The 21,712-nt window shown below is 42.3% G+C and overlaps 1 protein-coding gene across 1 annotated transcript in view; it reads left to right on the top strand.

Moving 5' to 3' along the window:
- POU2F3 (POU class 2 homeobox 3) overlaps positions 1 to 21,712 on the top strand; it is an 88,956-nt gene that overhangs the window by 35,516 nt on the left and 31,728 nt on the right. Inside the window, exon 3 of the mRNA XM_043991875.1 lies at positions 1,223 to 1,257. Coding sequence (XP_043847810.1) covers positions 1,223 to 1,257 — 35 coding nt within the window. The remainder of the gene's footprint in view (positions 1 to 1,222; positions 1,258 to 21,712) is intronic.

Genomic DNA, 21,712 nt, shown 5'->3' with positions numbered 1-21,712 from the left:
TTGGCCCAAGGTGATACAGTTAGTAAATCCCCAAGCCAGGGACAAAGCCCAAGTTTTCTGACTTCACTGCGGATATGTATGTAGAGTGTTTTAAGGTTTGCAAAGCCTTTCACATACATTACCTCATTTGCCTTAGGAGAGAGGTAACAGGGATTACTGTCCCTATTTTATTAATGAGGAAAGGAAGGCTCACAGCCATTTGAGTGACCTACCAATCATTACCCAGTCAATGTCAGAGGCAGAATTGGAGCTGTCCTCCTTCTAAACCTCAATGCCCATTCTGCACACTGTAGCTTTCTCAGGAGTAACAGAAGTCACAATCAATTTTTAGCTTGATGGCCTAACTGTTCTCTAAGATCACTCTTTAGCAGACAAAAAAAAAGGGCGTGGGGGGGGGATATCTCCAAGACTGTTGTCTGTATAGAATTAAAGCTTTAGGAATGGAAGGGACCTTGGCTATGATCTCGTCCAATCTCTCATTTTACACAGGGGAGAAAGAAAGAGAAGACTGGCCCCAAAGGACCTAGTTCTTAAAGCAGACAAAGTATGCTCTTCCTCATATCAACTGTACACTCCCAACCTTACCTATAAATGAGGAAACAGAGTCCCAGAGATGTTAAATGACTTGTCCAAAGTCACTTAGAGAGTAGATGGCAGAGTCAGGATTCAAAAACGAGTTTAAGTTAAGACAAGAAGGATTTCCAGTTAGATCTCAGAAAAAAGAAAAACTTCCTAATGGCAAAAATCCTGAAATCTCCTTCCCTGGAGATCTGTAAGGAGAATATTGACATCCATCCCTCAGGTGTGGCGTCGGTAGAGTCCCGCCTGGAGTAGGAGGGACAGGATGACTTATAGAAATCCCTTGGAGCCATAGGATCCTACAGTCAATTTGTTCTTGCTCATGCATGGAAGAAGGGTTTTAGAGCTGCTTCCTGAGTGGTAGTAGGGCTCCGTAGGCTGTGCAGCAGAAAAGAGAGAGGTGTTTGAGTTCAAATCCCAAATCTGCTACAATGTGTCACTGGTTATATGATAAATTGGTGAGATTCCAAGGTTTCTGTTTGGAGGAATGAGGTAAGTTGAAAGCACCTGGGGGAAAAAAAAGTGGATTTGTATTTCTTTTTGAAAGTGAAGACAGTCTCCCTCCATAATGTTTTGTTTCTCTTCTAGCTTTCTGTCTCTCCTGATGCCATTCAAGTGACTAATTGTTTTCTTTCCATTCCAGGAAGTGATCGAAATGGCCTGGACTTCAACAGACAGGTAAGGACTTTATCTAGGTCAAAAGTTATTCCATGGAGTTTGGACTGCAGTAGCAGCCAAAGAACATACTCAATTTATGACCAAATGCAAACCATATTAATTCAGGGCACCAAAATTATATATGCCCCTACCCTCCCTAAACCAAAACACTTAGAACAGAGGAAATTTGTAGGACATTCAGTCAATATGATCCAGTTATGGGTCTCTTGGGCCTCCCTTAATGCCTGATACTTAGCTTCGTGGGGAAACCCCGGAGAAGGGAAGTTGCCCTGAGGGAACAAGTCAACATGGTGCTTACATAAGTGATTTAGTGTCTGAGGGCAACTGAACCAGATAGGGTTGATCTTGGTCAGGGAAGACATCTAAAAGGGGGAAGGATATCTTTAAGCAGGGTCAAGATGGAGGGAGGAGGAGATGTGGGTGTCTTGAGAGATATTAAGTGTAGCAGGGCTTTCTCCATAGAAGGATGAGCCTATATGAAGTCTTGGAAAAAGGATAAGGTGGCATGTTGAGAGTTGAGAAGTAGAGAGAATGGGAAGCCAGAAAATTTGATTGGAGGCTACAGTCTAAGGTGTATAGTAAGCAATAAGAGTAGTTATTTGGGGGTAGATATTAGAGGGCAATTGGTAAAGCTCCTACAGACAATTCCTCCTCTTCCTCTTCCTCTTCCTCTTCTTCTTCTTCTTCTTCTTCTTCTTCTTCTTCTTCTTCTTCTTCTTCTTCGCAATTGGGGTTAAGTGACTTGCCCAGGGTCACACAGCTAGTAAGTGTTAAGTGTCTGAGGCTGGATTTGAACTCAGGTCCTCCTGAATCCAGGGCCTATGCACTGTGCCACCTAGCTGCCCCCCCCTCCATTTATCTTCAATATGGCTTGACATGGCTATAGACATCTCTCAGCATAATCCTAACATTGGAAATCCCCAGCAGAGTCAGGCTGGCTGACATGGAGGCAGGGGAAATTTCAAGCCCTGAGCAAAGACCTCATAGCAAACAAACACCTCAAAGCAAAAACCTTTGGGTTCCCCCTAGTTATTGTCAACTGATTTACAGGGCTTGAGGTGATCGGAGCATGTTAGATCTGGGGAGTTTGCTGAGCTTCACGGTGAAGTCCTCCACATTCACTCTAAGCTAAATAAGGAATTTCTTCAACTGGTGAGATGTGATCAAGGAATTCCCAGCCGTGGAGGTTACTAAGCACAGTTAGAGATGGTGAGGGAAGTTGACAGACTCACCTTCTCACTCAAAGTGTTCGAATGCAAAACAGATGTGTCTGCAGCTTGACTTGATTGCTCGCCTCCCTAGGAGATGAACAATAAGCTAGATGACTTCCCAAGAGCTCCAGGATTCCGGAAGGGAGCCTTAAGCAGGTTGGGAGGAGCCCTGGCCACAGTGCTTTCTACCCTGAGGCCTGGGGGGTCTACTGGCCCTGTGTCCTCCCAGCCCTCAGCCTAGACAGAATGTTGAACCAGTCCCACACCAAGCCAAGGCTCTTCCAGCAGCGCTGGGAAACCAGCTCACTCCACAGGCTGTGCAGGTTTCGCTGCCTGTGTGGTCTGACTGAGGCCTTTCGAAACCCTCATCCTGATGGTAAGAGACTGCTAATGGTATCTTCCACAACTCTGTGACCAACCTCAGTTGGATGCCCTTGGCTCTCTGATCCACATGGGTTCTAAAACCCCAATTCTCTGTATACTTGAAGATATCTCTTCTCTGTCCCCAGTGTTCTGGAATTACATTTATTTCCTTTAGAGAAGTCCCAAGGGGAAGGTATTTCCCTCCCTAGATTCCTTCTTCCCTCTCTCCCTCCTACACGAGGAGATTTTGGATTTTTCACCACTCTTGACAAGTGTCGACCAGTCTCATCCTTCCTAAAAAGAAGTGGGGAGGGGGGCAGCTAGGTGGCGCAGTGGATAGAGCACCAGCCCTGGATTCAGGAGGACCTGAGTTCAAATCTAGCCACAGACACTTAACAATTACTAGCTGTGTGATCCTGGGCCAGTCACTTAACCCCAATTGTCTCACCAGGAAAAAAAAAGTGGGGAGGGGAGGGGAGGGTTTAGAAAACACATATGGCTAGCACTGACACATTCACTCTCATGCATGTCCCCTCACACACAGTCTCTCATTCTCTCATATGGGTTCTCATTGTATGACAAAGATGTCTGTACATCTATTTTTCCAATTCTATCCTGCTCTCCCAATGGGACTGTAACACATAGACACTCTCAGAGTTAGATCTACACTCTAGGATGAGAAATCTAGAGGTGGAAGGGAACTTAGAAGCCATCTAATCCAACCTCCTCCTTTTAAGCAAGAGGAAACTGAAGGCCAAAGAGGTGACATGATTTGCTCAGGGTCACACAAATAGTTAAGTAGCAGAGTCAACATTAGAACCCAGGTCCCCGGCTCCAAATTCAGCACTCTTTCCATAGTACCACACTCTCATAATTCCTCCCAACATCACTCCCCTCTAAACACAGGATGTGCATGCACACACATACAAATACACATCTTCCAGTCTTACATTAATATGAACCTGAGCTCTCTCATACTGACATTTTCACACTCATGTTCCCACTTGTTCATATACAATCCTATTTTCTCTTTCCATCTTTCTCCTCCCTTATCTTGCCTTCCCACCCCCTCCCCCCCATCCCCCAATAAACACAGAGTCTGTCTTCTGCCTTTGAAAATCATCAGTCTTTCTGTAAGGTAAGACATGGGAGTTGGAGAGGTTGAGTGTGACCTCACCATTACTAAGTAGGTGGAAAGGGAAGAGAGAATAGGGAGGGGAAAAATCCAGGGTGTGATTGTGTAAGGTGTTTCCATCTATGAGACAGTGAAGGTGTCAGCAAAAACCTCACAGCAAAGCAATAGCTTCAGTCCTCAGCACAGGATGATCTGGAAGTTAGCTGGTATAATTGGGAGTTAATAGATGAGTCTCCTGGTAAGCAGCAGGAGGTATAGATGGTTAGATTAGGAGAGCTGGATCATTAGAAAGTATTATGCTTTACAAGCATTAAATGCCTGGATTCAGAGAGGCCACTGTCTCTAATTCTTTCAGTAATTCAATTTAAAAAGATATTAATCACCACCTCCTGCGTACAAGGCACTAGAACTTAGGATTCAGAGACAAAAACATTGCAGTCCCTATCCTCAAGGAGCTTACCATCTATTGAGAACACACAGGAAATACCAGTCTGACTTGGCTAGAACATAAGAGTGTACCATGAAGGGTAATGTAAAATGGCAGCTGCATTGGAGCCAGCTCTTCAAGCTTCTCAAATGCCAGGCTGAAGAGTATGTGTTCTATCCTGGGTGTAATACAGAGCCACTGAGGACTTCTAAGGAAAGAAGTTACTTGGTCATACCTGGACTTTGGAAATTTATTTTGGCAACTGTGTGAAGGATGAATTAGTCAAAAGAGCCTAGAAGCAAAGAAATCAAATAGGAGATTATTACAATAGTCCAGGAGAGAAATAAGGAGGGTCTGAACATGAGTGAGTAGAAAAGAAAGGTATGGATTTGAGAGAACTTGTAGAGGCAAAATCAATGAGATTTAGCAACTGATTGGCTATAGGGGGTGGTAGAGAGAAGAGTTGGGGATGGTTGTAAGGTTTTGATCTTGGGTTGTTGGGAAATTGATGATGCCTTCAACAGAATTAGGTTAGTTTGGAGAAGAGGTGGGATTAGGGTTGGGGCATGTTAAGTCTGAACTTCAGATAGAACATACAGGTGCATATATCCAGCAGTCAATTTGAGATGCAGGCCTGGAGCTCAGAAGATTGATTAAAAGGTGGCTTTGTTGATGGGGAAAGTATCTACATAAAGATTATAATTTAACCAATGAGGTGGATGAGATCAAAGCCTTGGAAGACATCCATGCTTAAGGGGTAAGAGATGAATGAAGATTCAACAATGGATATTGAGAAGAAACCGTAAGAAAGGAAGAAAGGCAGGAGAGAGCAATGTCACAAAAGACAAATAGGAATAGAATATCCAAGTGGAGAGACAGGTGGCTGATAATGTCCAATGATTCAACACAAGGAAGGAAGGAGATAGAGAAAAGAATATTGGATGTAACAGTTAAGAGATCATTGGTAATCTTAGAGAGAAAACATTTTCAGTTGAGTAGTGGGGTGGGGTTTTAAATAAGACTAGAAAAGGATGAGAAGTGAGCAGGTGATAAGGAAGTGAAGACAGTAATAAGACAGAGCTCCTGCCTTCAAGGAGCTTACTATCTGGTAGGGGGATAGGACCCATTTACAAATAACAATACTTGATTGATAACTTATTGGTGAGTTGAATCAGCTAGTGGCACAATGGATAACAGGCCGGACTTGGAGGCAGGAAAAGCTTAGTTCACACCAGGTATCAGATACTAACTAGCTATGTGACCCTGGGCAAGTTACTAAAACAAACAAACAGACAAAATTCACTGTTTGCCTCAGTTTCCCCATCTGTAAAATGAGGGTGGTAATAATAACCCCTATTTCCAAGGGTCATTGTGAGGATAAACTGAGATTTTTGTAAAGCACTTTGCAAACCTTAAAGTGTCATATAAATTCTAGCTATTATTTTGCAGGACAATGAGGGTTAAGCGACTTGCCCAAGGTCACACAGCTAGTAAGTGTCAAGTGTCTGAGGCTGCATTTGAATTAAGGTCCTCCTGAATCAAGGGCCAGTGCTTTATTTACTGTGCCACCTAGCTGCCCCCCCAAATTCTAGCTATTATTAAGACATAAGGTAGAGTGTGAGGCATGGTCTGAGGATGAAGGTTGTTATTCAGTGGGCCACTCAGTAACAGAAGGCTTCATGAGGAAGTGGCATTTGTTTTTGTTTTTTGGTGGAGCAATGAGGGTTAAGTGACTTGCCCAGGGTCACACAGCTAGTGTCAAGTGCCTGAGGCTGGATTTGAACTCAGGTCCTCCTGAATCCAGAGCCTGTGCTTTATCCACTGTGTCACCTAGCTGCCCAGGAAGTGGCATTTGAGTTGGTCTTTAAAGAATAGGTAGGGATTCCTCCTGCTTCCCTAGGGAGAAGAATTTCAGCTGTTTTCCCAAAATACCTCTGCTATGAAGAGAGTGCATGAGGAGTGACACACAACAGGAATTTCTTTCCTGGATCTGAAGTTTTCTCTGCTGCAAAGAGGGTTTACTACTTAAGAACAGAAACAAGACAGGAGGAGGTCTTCAAAAGCTAGGAACTTAGATTTTATTAGACCCATCCAATTTTCTGTTAGCAGTTTGATTTTCTACTCCTTGAGAACCACTAGAAAGACCACCAGATTTGGAATCAAGGGCTCTGAGTTTGAATCCCAGCTCAGCCACTTATTGCCTGTGTGACTTTGGGCAAGTCACTTAATCTCTTTAGCCTCAGTTTCCTCATCTATGAAATAGGGATCATGGTTGAACTAGATGGCATATGAGATCCTATTACCTACCTCTCCAGGCTTCAACTTTTACCTCTGTAAAATGAAAGATGTGGACTACAAAACCCCTTAGATTTCTTCCGTCTCTAAATCCGAGATTCCATTACGCTCCTCCTGACCTTGTGAGATAACTGGGAGGGCGAATGGAGAATCACAGATGACAGGTGCTGTGGGGTCCTGGTAAGACAAAGCATTTTATTGTGTAAATAACACCAGACTGAGAGCGAGAAGCACCCGGTGCCCAGCCCTAGCTCTGTTACACAAGAAATCTGTGACCTACAGTGAGTCATTTCGCTTCATCTGTCAAGTAGGGGAGGGGGGGGTGGACTAGATCTCTAATGTCACTGCCAATTCCAGCATTTTACGACTCTATAATAATAATAATAACAGTTTTACAAAGTGTTTAGATTTTATGATTCATACTCAACCTCACTTCTAAGGATCCTAACACCTCAGTACTCCTTTGGTGTTTAGTGCTTAACACAATGCCTGGCACATACTCAGAACTTACTAAATGTTTATTGATGGATTGATTAATTGGCAAATTGTGTGTCCTCTTGAATGGCTAAAGGTAGGGAATCCCTCAGGACAGAACAATCTATCTCTGGACCACAGAAACTCAAGAACTTCTAAAGGGTCTCTGTTTCTCTTTGAGCCTCAAACTAGGCTGTACCTTGTGCAGTTATACCAGTTGGCATCAGTCCAGTACTACTCTGTTTCTGTCATTTTGACTTAGCCTTCAAATGAAATAGATTTGCATATGTGGCTTTCTTGGAAGGAGTTGAACAATTGTCAAGGTGTCTTCTGACTATTTTCTGTAGAGCTCTTAGACTATACTGTGAAAGGGGAAGTTTCAGAAAATCATCAAAATCATACCAAGGGAAAGTATTCTCAGCCTTAGTAGATCCACAATGAGGAGATTGCCTTCAGTGGTGAGGAATTTCTATGAGTATATGGTAAGAATTTGACTGGTCCCCTGGAAAATTGGAAGTCATCAAGCTATCTAGATAGTAAAGGGTTAACATCAGGAAAACAAACCAAAACTTGCAAGCTCTGACTAGGATTCCTAGATTATAGCATTGGTCACCATCCCAGCTCTCAGCATGGTGTAGTGGAAAAAGCAATATATTTGGAGTCTAGATTAAAATCTAAGATCTGTTATCTGCTTCTTGTTGACTCTGGGAAAGTCACTCAGTGTCTCTGGACCCCAGTTTCCTCACTTGTAAAATGAGGGGCTTGGACTAGACTAAGGTCCCTTCCACCTCTAAGAATTTGTGATCCTCAAAGAATATTCCCCTCCCCCCAAGCAACCTAGGTGGAGAAAAGGGAAGTTTCTCTTCTGGGTAATGGAACTGAGTCATTACTGGAGGGGCAAAGAAGCTAGGGCTGCCAAGAAGAAAGCTTATATCCTGGAAAGACCAAGAAAAGGTTAATGATATAACAGCTAAGGGGAGAACGATTTCAGTTGGAGCTGGGGATTAGACTGAAAAGGGATGGGAAATAAGTGAGAAAGAGAGAAATTTTTTCTATTAAAAAAACAAAGCCATCAGAAAATGGGAATTAAGGATTCTAAGACATTTGTGTTCCTTCAAGGGGCTTTCCATTTATTACTAATTAGGAACAGCTCAATTCTGGCTGTACTTTGCTCCTGTTCCTGGAAGCAGGAAGAGTCAATCACCAACAATAGTGTGATGCAATGGAAAGAGCATTAAATCCAGATATCTTAGAGAAGTCATTCACCCTCTGGAATTCCATTTTCTGAATATACAAAATTAGGGAGTTGGAAGAGATGATCTCTTGGTTCCCCCTTTCCTCTAAATCCCATGAACTCAGTCCTTTCTTAGCATCATGAAAAACAATAGTAGCTCACACTTATGAAGTGCTTAGAGGTTTGCATGGCATTTTAAAATGCATCTTCTAATTTGATCCATGCAACAACCCTGTGACCTACAAGTACTATAGGTATATTATTCCCATTTTACAGATAGGAAAATTGAGGCTCACAAAGTTTACCTGTGGTCATGCAGCAAGCAAACTTGCAAGGTAGAATTTGAATCCACCTCCCTACTGACTCTAAACTCAGGCTTTTTCTCACTACATCAAGAAAAGACACAAAATATAGTCCATGTTTGAAATCTAACAAGGGAGAAGGGCACACAACACATAAAGCAAGAAGAACACAGTTCACAAAATAGACAAATAAGTACCAGACTATTACCAGAATTGGTATTGACTACCTACGTTGAGGAGTCACAGAATGATCTGAGAGACCTGAGCTAGATGGGGTTAAACAATGAAGACTTCCTGTAGGTGGTGGCTTTTGAGTGGAATTTTGAAAGACATCATTTGAGGGAGAAGAAGGGCTTGGTAGATACTGATGGCACCTTTCCCTGGAGTCCCCTCTTCATTTTAATTGAGTGCTGTTCAGGTAAAATGAAAATCAGACTCTCTTCCTAGTATTATTTTTTTTTTTTGGAGGGGGAAGGGGAACAATCAGGGTTAAGTGACTTGCTCACACATCTAGTAAGTATGTGAAGACACATTTGAACTCAGGTCCTCCTGACTCCAGGGCTGTTGTTCTATCCACTTTGCCACCTAGCTGCCCCATCCCACTATTTTTAAAAAAATAATTTTATTGATATGTTTTATTTGTATATCATTTAATTTCCCAATACAATACTTTCTCAGCCCTCTCCCAGAGAACCACCTCTTGTCTATGACAAAGAATTTTAAAAGAGGGGGGAGAGAGACTGAGAGACACAGAGACACAGAGACAGACAGAGACAGAGACAGAGATTGATCAATCAATCGATCGATCTTTGGGAAAACTGATACATCCAAAAAGTTTGATGTTCTCTTCTGTGTTCTAGACCCATAATTCTCTCCTTCTGGAAAGAAGGGAATGAGATTCCTTTTCTTCTGATCAAGATAGATCATTATAATTTCACAGTATTCAGTTTCCTTTTCCTTTTTTTTTTCAGGGCAATGAGGGTTAAGTGACTTGCCCAGGGTCACACAGCTAGTAAGTGTCAAGCGTCTGAGGCCGGATTTTAACTCAGGTCTTCCTGAATCCAAGACTGGCGCTTTATCCACTGTGCCACCTAGTTGCCCCCCTCCCCCACCCCAGCGTTCAGTTTCAAATATTTTGTTGATGCTTTCCTTTTCATTTATATTGTTGTAGTCATTTTGTTTATTGTTTGCCTTCTGCTTACTTTACTTGGTATCAGTTCATATAAGTTTTCCCATGTTTCTCTGTATTCATTTTTCTTAATAGCACAGTAATATTCCATTATGTTGATGCACTACAGCTAGCATAGTCATTCCCCAATCCATGGAAACCTACTTTTGCACCATAAATGTATATGAGCCTTTTTAAAAAAAAAAAATCATTACTTCCTTGGGGTATAAACCTAGCAATGGAATCTCTAGATCAAAGGGTACAAAGAGATATTTTAGTCACTGCTCTTTCCCCTTTCTCATAGTTCCAAACTGCTTTCCAAAATAGTTGGACCGTTCAGAGTTCCACAAACAATTCCTGTCTTTCCACAAGTTGTCCAATATTGACTATTGCCATTTTTTGTCATCTTTGCCAATTTGTTGGGTGTGAGTTAAACCTCTCAATTGTTTTGATTTACATTTACATTTCTCTTCTTATCCTTGATCCAGGGAAGTGTTTCATATGGTTGATCATAATTTGCATCTCTTCTTTTAAGGACTCTTTCTTCATATCCTTTAACCACTTATTTCTTAGGAAACTGCTTTTGGTCTTATATATTTCTATTTGTTGCCTACTTATATCTTCAACCTTTATCATAGATATTTGATACAAAGATTTTTCCCACTCAACCACTTCTCTTCTTGTCCCTGTTGGAATAATTATGTTCATTCAAAAATCTTTTCAATTCCATATAATCAAAATCATCTGTTTTATCTTTTGTAATTGTCTCTATTCCTTGTTTGGCTAAGGATTCACTTCATCATAACTGTGAAAGGTACCTGATCAGACTCTCTTCTAATGTTTTTATGATATGACTTTTATTAATTAATACCCATTTTGTGTTTGTTGTGGTATATGGTGCAAAATGTTGGTCTAAGTAGTGGTTTTTTACTTCAGATCTGGAAACCTTTTTTTTTTACAACCGTACTTCAAATAGAAGTGGTTCTCTTTGTAATCCCATATGTTTTACTTTATGCATTTAAAAACCTTATTCTGAGGAGGGGTCCTTAGTCTTCACCAGACTGCCCCCCAAAAAAGGTTGTTGAATCTCTAGTCTAAAACTACTTTCTACCAGACTCCTTTCCAGTTTTCTTTACAATACTTATCAAGTAGGGGATTCTTCCCTAATTTATGTTTTTAGATTTATTAAATATTGTGTTATTTAGTCCAATTATTTCTGATTCTTCTTCATCTAGTGTGCTTCATTGATCCATTTTTATATTTTTAAGCCAGTACCATAGTTTTGATGATTACTGTTATATGTGTATATATATATACACACATATACCCACATACACATACATATGCATACACACATACACATAAACATAAACATACACATACACATATACATATGCATACATGCTGTTTTATAGTCTGAGGTTTAGAAGTGCTAGTCTCCCTTTATTCCTAATTTTTTGTTGTTGTTGTTGTTGTTTTGCGGGGCCATGGGGGTTAGTGACTTGCCCAGGGTCACACAGCTAGTAAGTGTAAAGTGTCTGAGGCCGGATTTGAACTCAGGTACTCCTGAATCCAGGGCCAGTGCTTTATCCACTGCACCACCTAGCTGCCCCTTATTCCTAATTTTTAAAAAGTATTTCCTTTGATATTCTAGATTTTTTTATTCCTCCAAATACATTTAGTTAATATTTTGTCTAGCTTGATAAAGTAGCTTGTTGGTAGTTCTCCCATTTCAATCTGTGTTCTTCAAGTGTAGGTCTCAAAGAAGAGGCATCAGTCTGAGGGCACAGAACCAATTCCTGGTCAGTTCCAGGGTGGGTGAAATGATACCCCAACCTCCCACCTCCTCCACCAAGATCTTCCAATATTGCCATTCTGTGATAGCTTTTTCCCAGTAAGTGTTCCTTTGGGAGAGTGAAAAGTACCCTAAATCTGTAGTACAAAAATATCAGCTACTTAGTACCTCTGCAATGTGGGATAAACCATTTCATTTCTCTGGGCCTCAGTTTCTTCCTCTGTAAAATGAGATGACTGGGCTAAAGGATCTTTCAACTCTGAAGCCTATAATTCTAGCCTGATCTGTTCAGTTGGGTTCTAGCTAGTTCCAAAAAAACTGAGGATTCAGATTCTCTTTCCCTGCTGCCCTTTTAGCACACCTGTGTTCCTTCCCTAAACTTCACCAATACTTTTATGGGAAAGCAGTAGCTGATAAGTGTGATTACATGCAAAGAGGCAGGAGTCTGGGCCTTTCCTCTGCCAGTTGGGTCCAACCTCTTGGCCCGAGGCTCAGGTGCTACCTCATCGGCTTCCTGTTTGTGGCTAAGGCAGTAGCTAAAGTGTTGGGGGGAGGAGGGGAGCCCTTCCAGAGCTGAGCAATGAGGGGCAAGCAGGAGGAGAGAGAAAATGACAGAGAAAGAGAGAGGGAGAGGGAGGGAGAGAGAGAGAGAGAGAGAGAGAGAAGAAGAAGAAGAAGAAGAAGAAGAAGAAGAAGAAGAAGAAGAAGAAGAAGAAGAAGAAGAAGAAGGAGGAGGAGGAGGAGGAGGAGGAGGAGGAGGAGGAGGAGGAGGAGGAGGAGGAGGAGGAGGAGGAGGAGGAGGAGGAGGAGGAGGAGGAGGAAGGGAGGGAGGGAGGGAGGGAGGGAGGGAGAGAGAGAGAAAGAGATCATCTGTCTGTTCATGAAATATTTCCCCGGTACAAGAGACAACCCCTTATGGATTCCACTTACTTTCCAGATCCCAAGGTTATTGGCCAAACACCTAGCCTGGTTCCAGAAATGCTTCTCTCTCTCTCTCTCTCTCTCTCTCTCTCTCTCTCTCTCTCTCTCTCTCTCTCTCTCTCTCTCTCTCCCCCCCCCATCCCCCTTCCAAATCCCCCAGGCAATGGGAGTTTCCAAGCCTAGGCTAAAGATAGAATTTTCCTCTGGAACCAGGTGTGAGGGTGGGGAGATCATGGAGACAGCATGAAAGAAGAAAGCAAACGGAGTCCTTCCCTTATCTTTTTGAGATGAAAAAAATCTGGTTTTCCCCAGAGTCCCCTGTAGGATCCCTTTGGTAAATGGACACTCATGACCCTGAAGGCTTGAGCCGTCCCCCAGTCCTTTCAGGGTCGAAGTGTGCTTATGTTCCTTGGTGATTATATCTCAGAAGAGCAATTTTGATTCAACCCCAAATGGTTGGTTTTCCAAGGGATGAGTCCTCTCCTTCAAATGGGCCTGGTAGAGCATCTTTAGATTGTCCAGAGGTACAGGAAAGTGTTTCAGAAAGAAAACTAGACTCAAGTGCCCTGCATGAGGCTTTTGACCTCAGTTGCTACTTTAAACCTTTCTCCCACCCTTGCATTTATTTCATACATGTCTCATATAGACTTATTCATGAACATGTTTTCTCCTCTTATACAATGTAAACTTTGAGGGCATGGACTTTCATTTTTGTATCCCCAGAGCCTAGGACAGTATAGTATCTGAGGTGTGGTAGATGCTTAAATGCTAGTTGATGAATGGTTGGAGTAGGGCTGAGAAGGATTTGGGTTCCCCCAGCCCCTGGGGCAAGCATCAACCCAGTCTCCCTGGGGCAGATGCCAGAGATAAAGAGTCTAGATGTTTGGGTGTGTATGTGTGTTTAATAAAGGGTGGAGAAAGGGGAGGAGAAGGGAAGAGAGAGGGTACACAGAGCTCCCTCTGTTCTCCATTAGAAACGTCTATGGAAGCAATTTCAACATTGAGCAGATGAACTCCTCCCCAGCATCTCAGGCTTCATTCCCAATTACTTTTTCCTTCAGATTTCTCTGCTTCTTGTGGCCTCAAATGGGCCTTGGATTCCTCCTTTGGAATTTGCCTGCTATCTCTAAGCTCCCCTTTCCGTTTTGATATGAACATCAAATGAAATAATACTTAGGAAATGCTTTGAATATCTCAATGTGCTCTATCAATACAAGCTGTTATGGATCGCCCTTTTGCCATCTATATTCCAACCAGGAGTCTGTTGCCTTTTGATTGAATTTCTACTGAATTGAATTTGATTGGGATTTTGATTGAAATTCCACAAATACTCTCCCTCTTTTTATAGTTCCCATCTCATTTTGTATTGTTCTACTATCTTCCCTTTTTATTATTCCAGTAGCCCCTTGGGTCTGATTTCAGCCTCTTGTCTCTGCCACCAGGGCTGGAACTACATGTCATACTCCTTTCACCTCTAGGGTTTCCCACATCTAGTTTGCTTCTGGATTTTTGTTCATATCCTGCTTTGCTTTTCTGCACTCTCTAGCCTCTGTCCATCCCTGGTGTCCTCTCCAACTCTCCCTCCAACATGCCAGTTGTTAGTTCACATTGGCCTGTGTGCAGCTTGTTCTTTCTTCTTTGGGTCCAGATTGAGGACATGGGCTCTGCTCAGATTCTTTAGTCATTACCACCTTTAAGACTCCTGTTGGGTGGGGGCACAGTCCTGGGCTTGTGTGCTGCAGCAGAAGGAGTGCCAAGTTTGGAGTCCCAGGACCTAAGATGAGATCCCAGCTTGGCTATTCACTACCCACATGACCCTGGACAAATTTCCCCATCTCTCTGGATCTCGATTCCCTCATCTGTAGTAAGAGGGGACCAATGAGAGTGAAGACATTCTAACACAGGCCCCATAAAATGGGCCTGAGAGAAGTTGATGTTATATGGAGCCTGGGCTGTCCCATTTTTAGGTTGGGAAATGGGATCAGAACTAACTATCTGAACAAGCATTTGGCAGCTCTGCACCCACATCTCTCACTTGGACTGGTAAGTGCCCTGAACTGGGATTCCTAGGCTTGGGGGCAGGAGAAGGCACTCCCCAAGAGTCAGGAAAATGCCCTGTGGCCATAAGGGACCATGTACTTTGTATTTTTCCCAGGGTAGAGAAGGAGTAGAGGTATATCCTGTGTCCAGTATGGTCTCATATCCTGATCACTCCTAGCTACCTTGTCATAAAGCAGTGGTGTCAGACCCAAATCAAAAAGAGCTCAATCAACCAAATGTAAGGCTCCTTGTTGGGCATATCTTAGCTTAGTTTTAAAACATAATATTATCTGTTTTATTGTATTTTTATTTATTTTGTTAAATATTTCCCAATTACATTTTATTCTGGTTCAGGCCCCACTCGGGAGTAACAGGCCATGTGTTTGACATTTTTGCTTTAAAGTTCAATGAAAAGGGGGACAGCTAGGTGGCACAGTGGAGAAAGCACTGGCCCTGGATTCAGGAGGACCTGAGTTCAAATCTGACCTCAGACACTTGACACTTACTAGCTGTGTGACCCTGGACAAGTAACTTAATCCTCATTGCCCTGCCCCCCCCAAGTTCAACGAAAGGGAAAGTTTGATCCAAAAGAACCCAGATTTGGGTTTTAGATCCCCTGACTCTCTCATGCCCATCCTTTGTCACCTCACCCAGGATCAAAGGTCTACTTATTAGGTGACACTTTCTAGCTCTGTGACCCTGGATAAGTCTATAACTTCTTCACAGTGAGTAAAATGGAATTAATAATAACAACAACAATAATAGCTAGTATTTAATACCTTCAAACTTGCAAAGTACTTTACAAATTTTATCTCATTTTATCCTCACCACAACCCTGGTAGGTAAGAGTTATTCTAATTCCCATTTCATAAATGAGGAACCTAAGGCAGACAGAGGTTAAGTGACTTGTCCAGGGTCATTAGAACTACAACATGTCTGAGGCTGGATCTGAACTTGTCTTTCTTACACCAGTCCCAGTGTTTTATCCACTGCACCACCTATCTGCTTCATAATACTTGTACCTACCAAGGCGAAAGTGCTTTGTAAACTTAAAAGCCCTATGTGAGTGTGAATCATTATAGCAGCAAACAAATTCCGCAAACTTTTTTTAAAGTGCCTTTTATTTACTGAGAGACAACAGTGGCATAGTGGATAAAGAGCTGGCCTTAGGGCCAGGAAGACTTGGTTTTAAGTTCCTCATCTGACACATACTGGCTATCACTTAACTTCTCTTTGCTCTTTGTTGTTGCTCAGTCCTGTCTGACTCTTTGTCATCCTATTTGGGGTTTTCTTGGCAAAAATACTGGAGTGCTTAGCACTTTCTTTTCTCCAGATCATTTTACAGATGAGGAAACTGGGGCAAACAAGGTTAAATGACCTGCCCAGGTTCACACAGCCAGTAAGTGTCTGAGGCCCGATTTGAACTCACGAAGAGTCTTTCAGACTCCAGTCCCAGCACTCTATCGACTGCACCACCTTACTGCTCCTGTCAGTGCTCTATTCTAGGGAACTCTTTAAAACTTAAGTTTCAGAGAAAGCACTAGCTTGCACTGTTAGAAGAAACTTTCTCACTCTTGGGTGAGTTTAAACCCAAGCTTAAACCCAAGAGTTTAGTCCCTATATCTCTATGATGTGCAAGACATTGTTCTAGGTACTGGAGGTAAAGATGAAAAAAAAAATTACCCCATCCCTGTCCTCCAGAAATGTATAAGGGGATCTGTCTTTCCTGGCTCCCTGAAATGGAATTAAGGATAGAATGGCGGTCAACCAGGTTGGATAAGCTCTGTCAAACAGGCCAGCCACATTGCCAGGCTCCTTCCCTGAGTAGTATTAAGGATTAACAGCACTGTTTCTTCTTTTCCCTACCTTAGAGTTTCCTCCACAGGCTATGAAAGCAAATACCTAATTGCTCTGGGGGAATTCCCCTTTCCTCCCCAACCCATCCCTCCATACCTGTTCCATGGCCTTATGCTCTTAGGAATACCAAATTATCTTCCAGCTCTTTTTTTCCTTCTATCTCAATGACCTCCATTTAAGGGGTTAGGAGAATTCTTCCCCTTTGGAAAAACATTGTTGTTTAATAGAAAAGGTGCCAGATTTTAAATACTGAAGAACTGGATTTCATTCCCAGCACAGTGAAGTCAAGAATCAGAGAGGTCTGAAGGTCAGAACATTAGATTTGGAATCAGAGGTTTGGGGTTTGAATCATGCCCTAACCTATCTTTGTTCAATTTTTTGAAAGACACTTAACCATTGAGCCTGTTTCTTCATCTGAGGTAGCTAACTGGTACAATGGCTAGAGTGCTGAACTTGTTAGGAAGGCTTGGAGTTTGACTCATGCTTCAACTGGGGGATCTTAGGTAAGTCTCTTATTAGCAACTTCAGTTTTCTCATCTGTTAAATCGGGCTAAGAATAGCACCCACCTTATGGGATTATTGTGAGGATCAAAGTGTTTTGCAAACATTAAAATGCATTGTAAGTATTAGTATTATTGTTGTTATTATCTTTTCCCCTAAACCCAGTTTTTCTCATAACTTCCCTATTTCTGTTGAGGACAACACCATTCTTCCAGTCCCGTCCTTATTATCTGTAAAAAAGAGGGATTTCGACTAGCTGAGTTCTTATGCTTCTCTTCACTACAAATCCTATGAGTCTATAAATCTTTCCTCTTAGGCTTACTTTATTCCCTTGCAAATTGGCAATAATAACATTTGTGCTAATTACCAGTGTTGTAAGGAAAGTGCTCTGTAAACCTCAAAGCATTATAGAAACACGGCTTATTTGAAAGGCAGGAAGAACTCAAACAGATGAGAGAAAGGAGTTAAATTTGAAACAGTGGACTCAGGTTCCCTGACTCCCAACATACAGCATTAGGCCCCCTTGTCCAAGTGTTACATGCTAATATTGCCTCTGCTTTCCATTTTCTGCTGTGGAACTTCTTTGCTCATGCCTATACCCACACCCATGCCCACCCAGGGGGCCATAAGAAGGAAGGGCTCATTCACCAGGAGGGTATCAGGTTGGCTCTATGCAAAGAGAGGTGTGGAAAGGACTTGATGCAACCATCTATTGGTAAATATTTTCCCGTTCTCCATAGCCAGACCTTGGCCCTGGAAACTGTTTGCTGAGGCATCCCAGTTGTTTGGTCTGTGGGAACTGAGTGAATGGGGTTTGCTCAGGGAATTCAGTGGAATAGGAAAGAACGGGGAGGAAAAAGTACTGTGAGAAAAAGCTTTTTGAAGCCATTTTCCAACTTCTCGAGATTAGCAGATGAGCAAGGCATGCAGACCTGGCAGGGCTCAGATCAGAGCAGTCCTTGGAAGGCCCTGACATAGCTGATGGCAGTCCTGCTAGCTAAAAAGGAAGGCTATCTTAATGTTTGCTTCTGGGCCAGCCTTTCTCAGGCCAATTTTAATGATTCAAATCGAAAAAAATTAGAGTTAAGGTGAACTCCGAAGGTTCCTCTGGTGTCCTGATGAATTCATTTTACTTTGATGGTTTGGATTCACCTAGTCTTGACACAGAGTAACAATACAGCTAAGTCTCCTCCTACAAGATAGAAATCTTCTTGTTTGTTTGTTTTTTGGTGAGGCAATTGGGGTTAAGTGACTTGCCCAAGGTCATACAGCCAGGAAGTGTTAAGTGTCTGAGGACAGATTTGAACTCAGGTCCTCCTGACTCCAGGGCCCATGCTCTATCCACTGTGCCACCTAGCTGCCCCTGAAATCTTCTTCTTGTTATGTGACAGACCTTTTGAAGCATCTTAGTTTGTTCTCTTTATTTCTCATATATACCTAGTTATTTACATGTTGTCTCCTCCCTTAGAATCTGGGCTCCTTCATGTCAGGGAGTGTTTTTGCCTTCTTTGTATCCTTAGTGCTTGGCACAGTGCTTGTCACATAGTAGGTGCTTAATAAGTGATTGTTGACCGACTGTTTGGCATCATCTGAATTGACCTCCAATGTATGATAAATCCTCAGTCCATCAATCAACACACCCCAGATCTTCAAGATGCCCATCTTGCATCATAGTAGTAAAAATAATGCTGATAATAACAGCAACACTTTAATAAGCTCCATCTTTAACAAGTTTTATAGGCATCTTCCTATTCCTCAGAGCATCCTCGAGGGCTAGAAATGGAGTAGAGATTATTCTTTCCTGTTTAACAGATAAGGGAACTGAGGCACAAGTGTTAGAAGTTCAATATGATCCAAGTTTACCCAGTCTTTTAGTAAGAGAGAAAGAAACATAATAACCAGTTCCAGGAGCTAGTTACTAGAACTGACTGTCCCTAAGCCTTAGAAAACATGATTTGGTCAAAAACATGAGGCAGGGTATTACAGTAGAAAGACCAGGAAAAGGCAAGAGAGACCTAGATTAGGATCCTTTTTCTGACATTTACCAGCTGTGGCACTATCGGAAAGTGACCTGATCTCTCTGATCCTCAGTTTCCTCACCTGGAAAAAGAGAATAATAATAAAGATGATGCGTATGATAGTTTCTACCACAGAAAAGAATACCCGGCCTCAAACAGGAGGACCACCTCTTACTTAAAGACTGGGGCAAAGGAAGAGAGAGGAAGTGATCAAGTGGGGAGCTCATCTCCCTTTCTCATGACTTTATGTTGGTCGTGTCCCATGTCTGTTGAACTCCTGAGGATTCTGGAGGAGAAAGTGAGGATGAGGACTGCCTCACTTAAATCCAATTCACGAGCGAGTCAAGACATCACTCTGGTGATGTCATTGCTCCTCTTCAGGAGGGAAGGATCAACAACATGTTCTCCCTCCTCACTTCTGCCTTTTAGAAACCCTAGCTCCAGACCAACTAGGCTCAGCTCAATTGTCTGTCACCCTGTACAAGAGGCCCTAGCTGTTATTGCTCCTCTCCCCTTCCCACTAGCAATTCTTCGGAATTTTGTATTTTGTATTGACTTCTCTGCATTTGTTGTTTACCCCTAGTCAAATGTAAGCTTTTTGAGGACAGGAATAGTTTTTTTTTGTTTGTTTGTTTTTTTTTTGCAGGGCAATGGGGGTTAAGTGACTTGCCCAGGGTCACACAGCTAGTAAGTGTCAAGTGTCTGAGGCCGGATTTGAACTCAGGTACTCCTGAATCCAGGGCCTGTGCTTTATCCACTGCGCCACCTAGCCGCCCCGACAGGAATAGTTTTAATTTTTGTCTGTATCATCAGCAGCAAGCACAGTACCTGGCATATGCCGGGCCTAAGTGGATGCTTACCAAACTCCCATAAATAATAGGTGACAGACTTGGATTAGAACTTTATCAGCTGACTCTCAGTCCGGTGCTCTCTATTCCATGACCACAACTTGGAGGGAGAGGTACAAGGGGAAGTGGACCTTCCAAATAATTTCTCCTCAAAATATTTGAATTTGCCACTTGTAGGAACCTTAATGCAAGTCCAGTAGTATGATTGAGATCAACTGAAGAAAAATAATAGCATGTGAAAGAACTACTGGCTACTGGTTCAAGGCCTTTTAACATGTACCGAGGGAGTCCAGGTACCCATGGATATAAGTATATAAGGGTTAGAGGGTGAGAGGAAAGGGTTGTGGGTATAAAGGTTAGAGAGTGTCTTTCCTAGTAGGTAGGAATTTTGGACCATCAACCTAGGTCTTGTGCTCTGGGGGCCTCCTACCAATTGGATAGTGACTAGGTGGTCAGGGGAAATAATTTGGGGAGAGGAAGTAGGTCTACCAAAGAGTGCTAAAAAAAATCCCCAAGCCTTATCTACCTACAAATATTCCCCCCACCCACCCACCTATATCCCTGGCAAAGGACTAGGCCTGCCCTTCCCTCTACCACACTCCCTATCTCAGGCTACAGGTTGCCCATTTGTGGCTCCTTTCCCCACCTTAAATGTTCTTTTTAACCTGCAAACTAATATGGAGGTCTGAGTTTTCTCAAGGCTAGAGATAGTTCTGGCAATAGGATCAAGTATCAATATATATTCAACATAGAGACCCTCACCCCTTCAGACAGACGCTTACAAACCCAACAGAAAAAATGCAAAAACACAGCCAGACTTGGAAAGAATAATAATTTGTCTTCCATGCTCTCTCACGTTTCTGTTTATTCAATGTCATCACCAGCACCACAATCACCACCACCTATGGCCATAGGATCAAAGGGCTTATTGCAAAAAGAGAACCTCTGGGATCAGCTAGTTTTGCTAGCCCCTAGATGTCCAGGGACTCAGATGCATGCATCTCACTATGAACCTTTTGTCCTCATTGGTAAGACCAAGCCAAGTGATACCACATATGAGCATATGTAATATCAAGAATGCTAGATTTGGAGTCAGGCAACCTGAGTTTGAATCTCAGCTCTGCCACTTACTAGCTGTACAGTCTTAAACAAATCACTTATTTGTTTGGGCCTCAATTTCCTTATTTATAAGATGAAGTTACTTCTAGTTCTATTAATCTATGATCCCCATTTATCCCATGGTGGCTCAGTGGATAGAGTGCAGGGGTCTGGAGTCAGGAACACTCATCTTCCTGAGTTCAAATTTGACCTCAGACACTACCTGTGTGACCTGGGCAAGTCACTTACCTCTGTTTGCCTCAGTTTCCTCATCTGTAAAATGAGCTGGAGAAGGAAATGGCAAACCACTCCAGTATCTTTGCCAAAAGAAACCCAAATGGGTCACAGAGAATCAGATATGACTGAAAACAACTGAACAACATTTATTCTATTAATAATGATAATATAGTAACAATAATAAAATGTATGCTATAAAGTGGTCAGTACTTTATTGACCTCTGATAGTTTTATAAATTTGCCTGAAACTTAGAGTTCAAGTAATTTTTCTGTGTTCAAAAAATGAATACATTTGGGGGTGGGATTTGACAGGACCCAAAAGGATCTTTAGGAATTAGAACAATATGATGAATGTAATAAGATGAAATTCGGTAGGGATGAATGTAGAGTCTTACACTTGGATTCAAACAATGAGCTTCACATGAATAAGATGGGAGAGTCAGGAGGTTGTCTAAAAAAAAGATCTGGAGATTTTAGTGGACTTCAAGCTCAACATGTGTCATCATTGTGAAGTAGTAGCCTGGTTGCCTC

Source organism: Dromiciops gliroides, chromosome 3 (assembly GCF_019393635.1).
Source record: "Dromiciops gliroides isolate mDroGli1 chromosome 3, mDroGli1.pri, whole genome shotgun sequence".
Lineage (NCBI taxonomy): Eukaryota > Metazoa > Chordata > Mammalia > Microbiotheria > Microbiotheriidae > Dromiciops > Dromiciops gliroides.
Note: the sequence above shows the minus strand (reverse complement) of the source record. Positions and strands in the feature narration are given on the sequence as shown.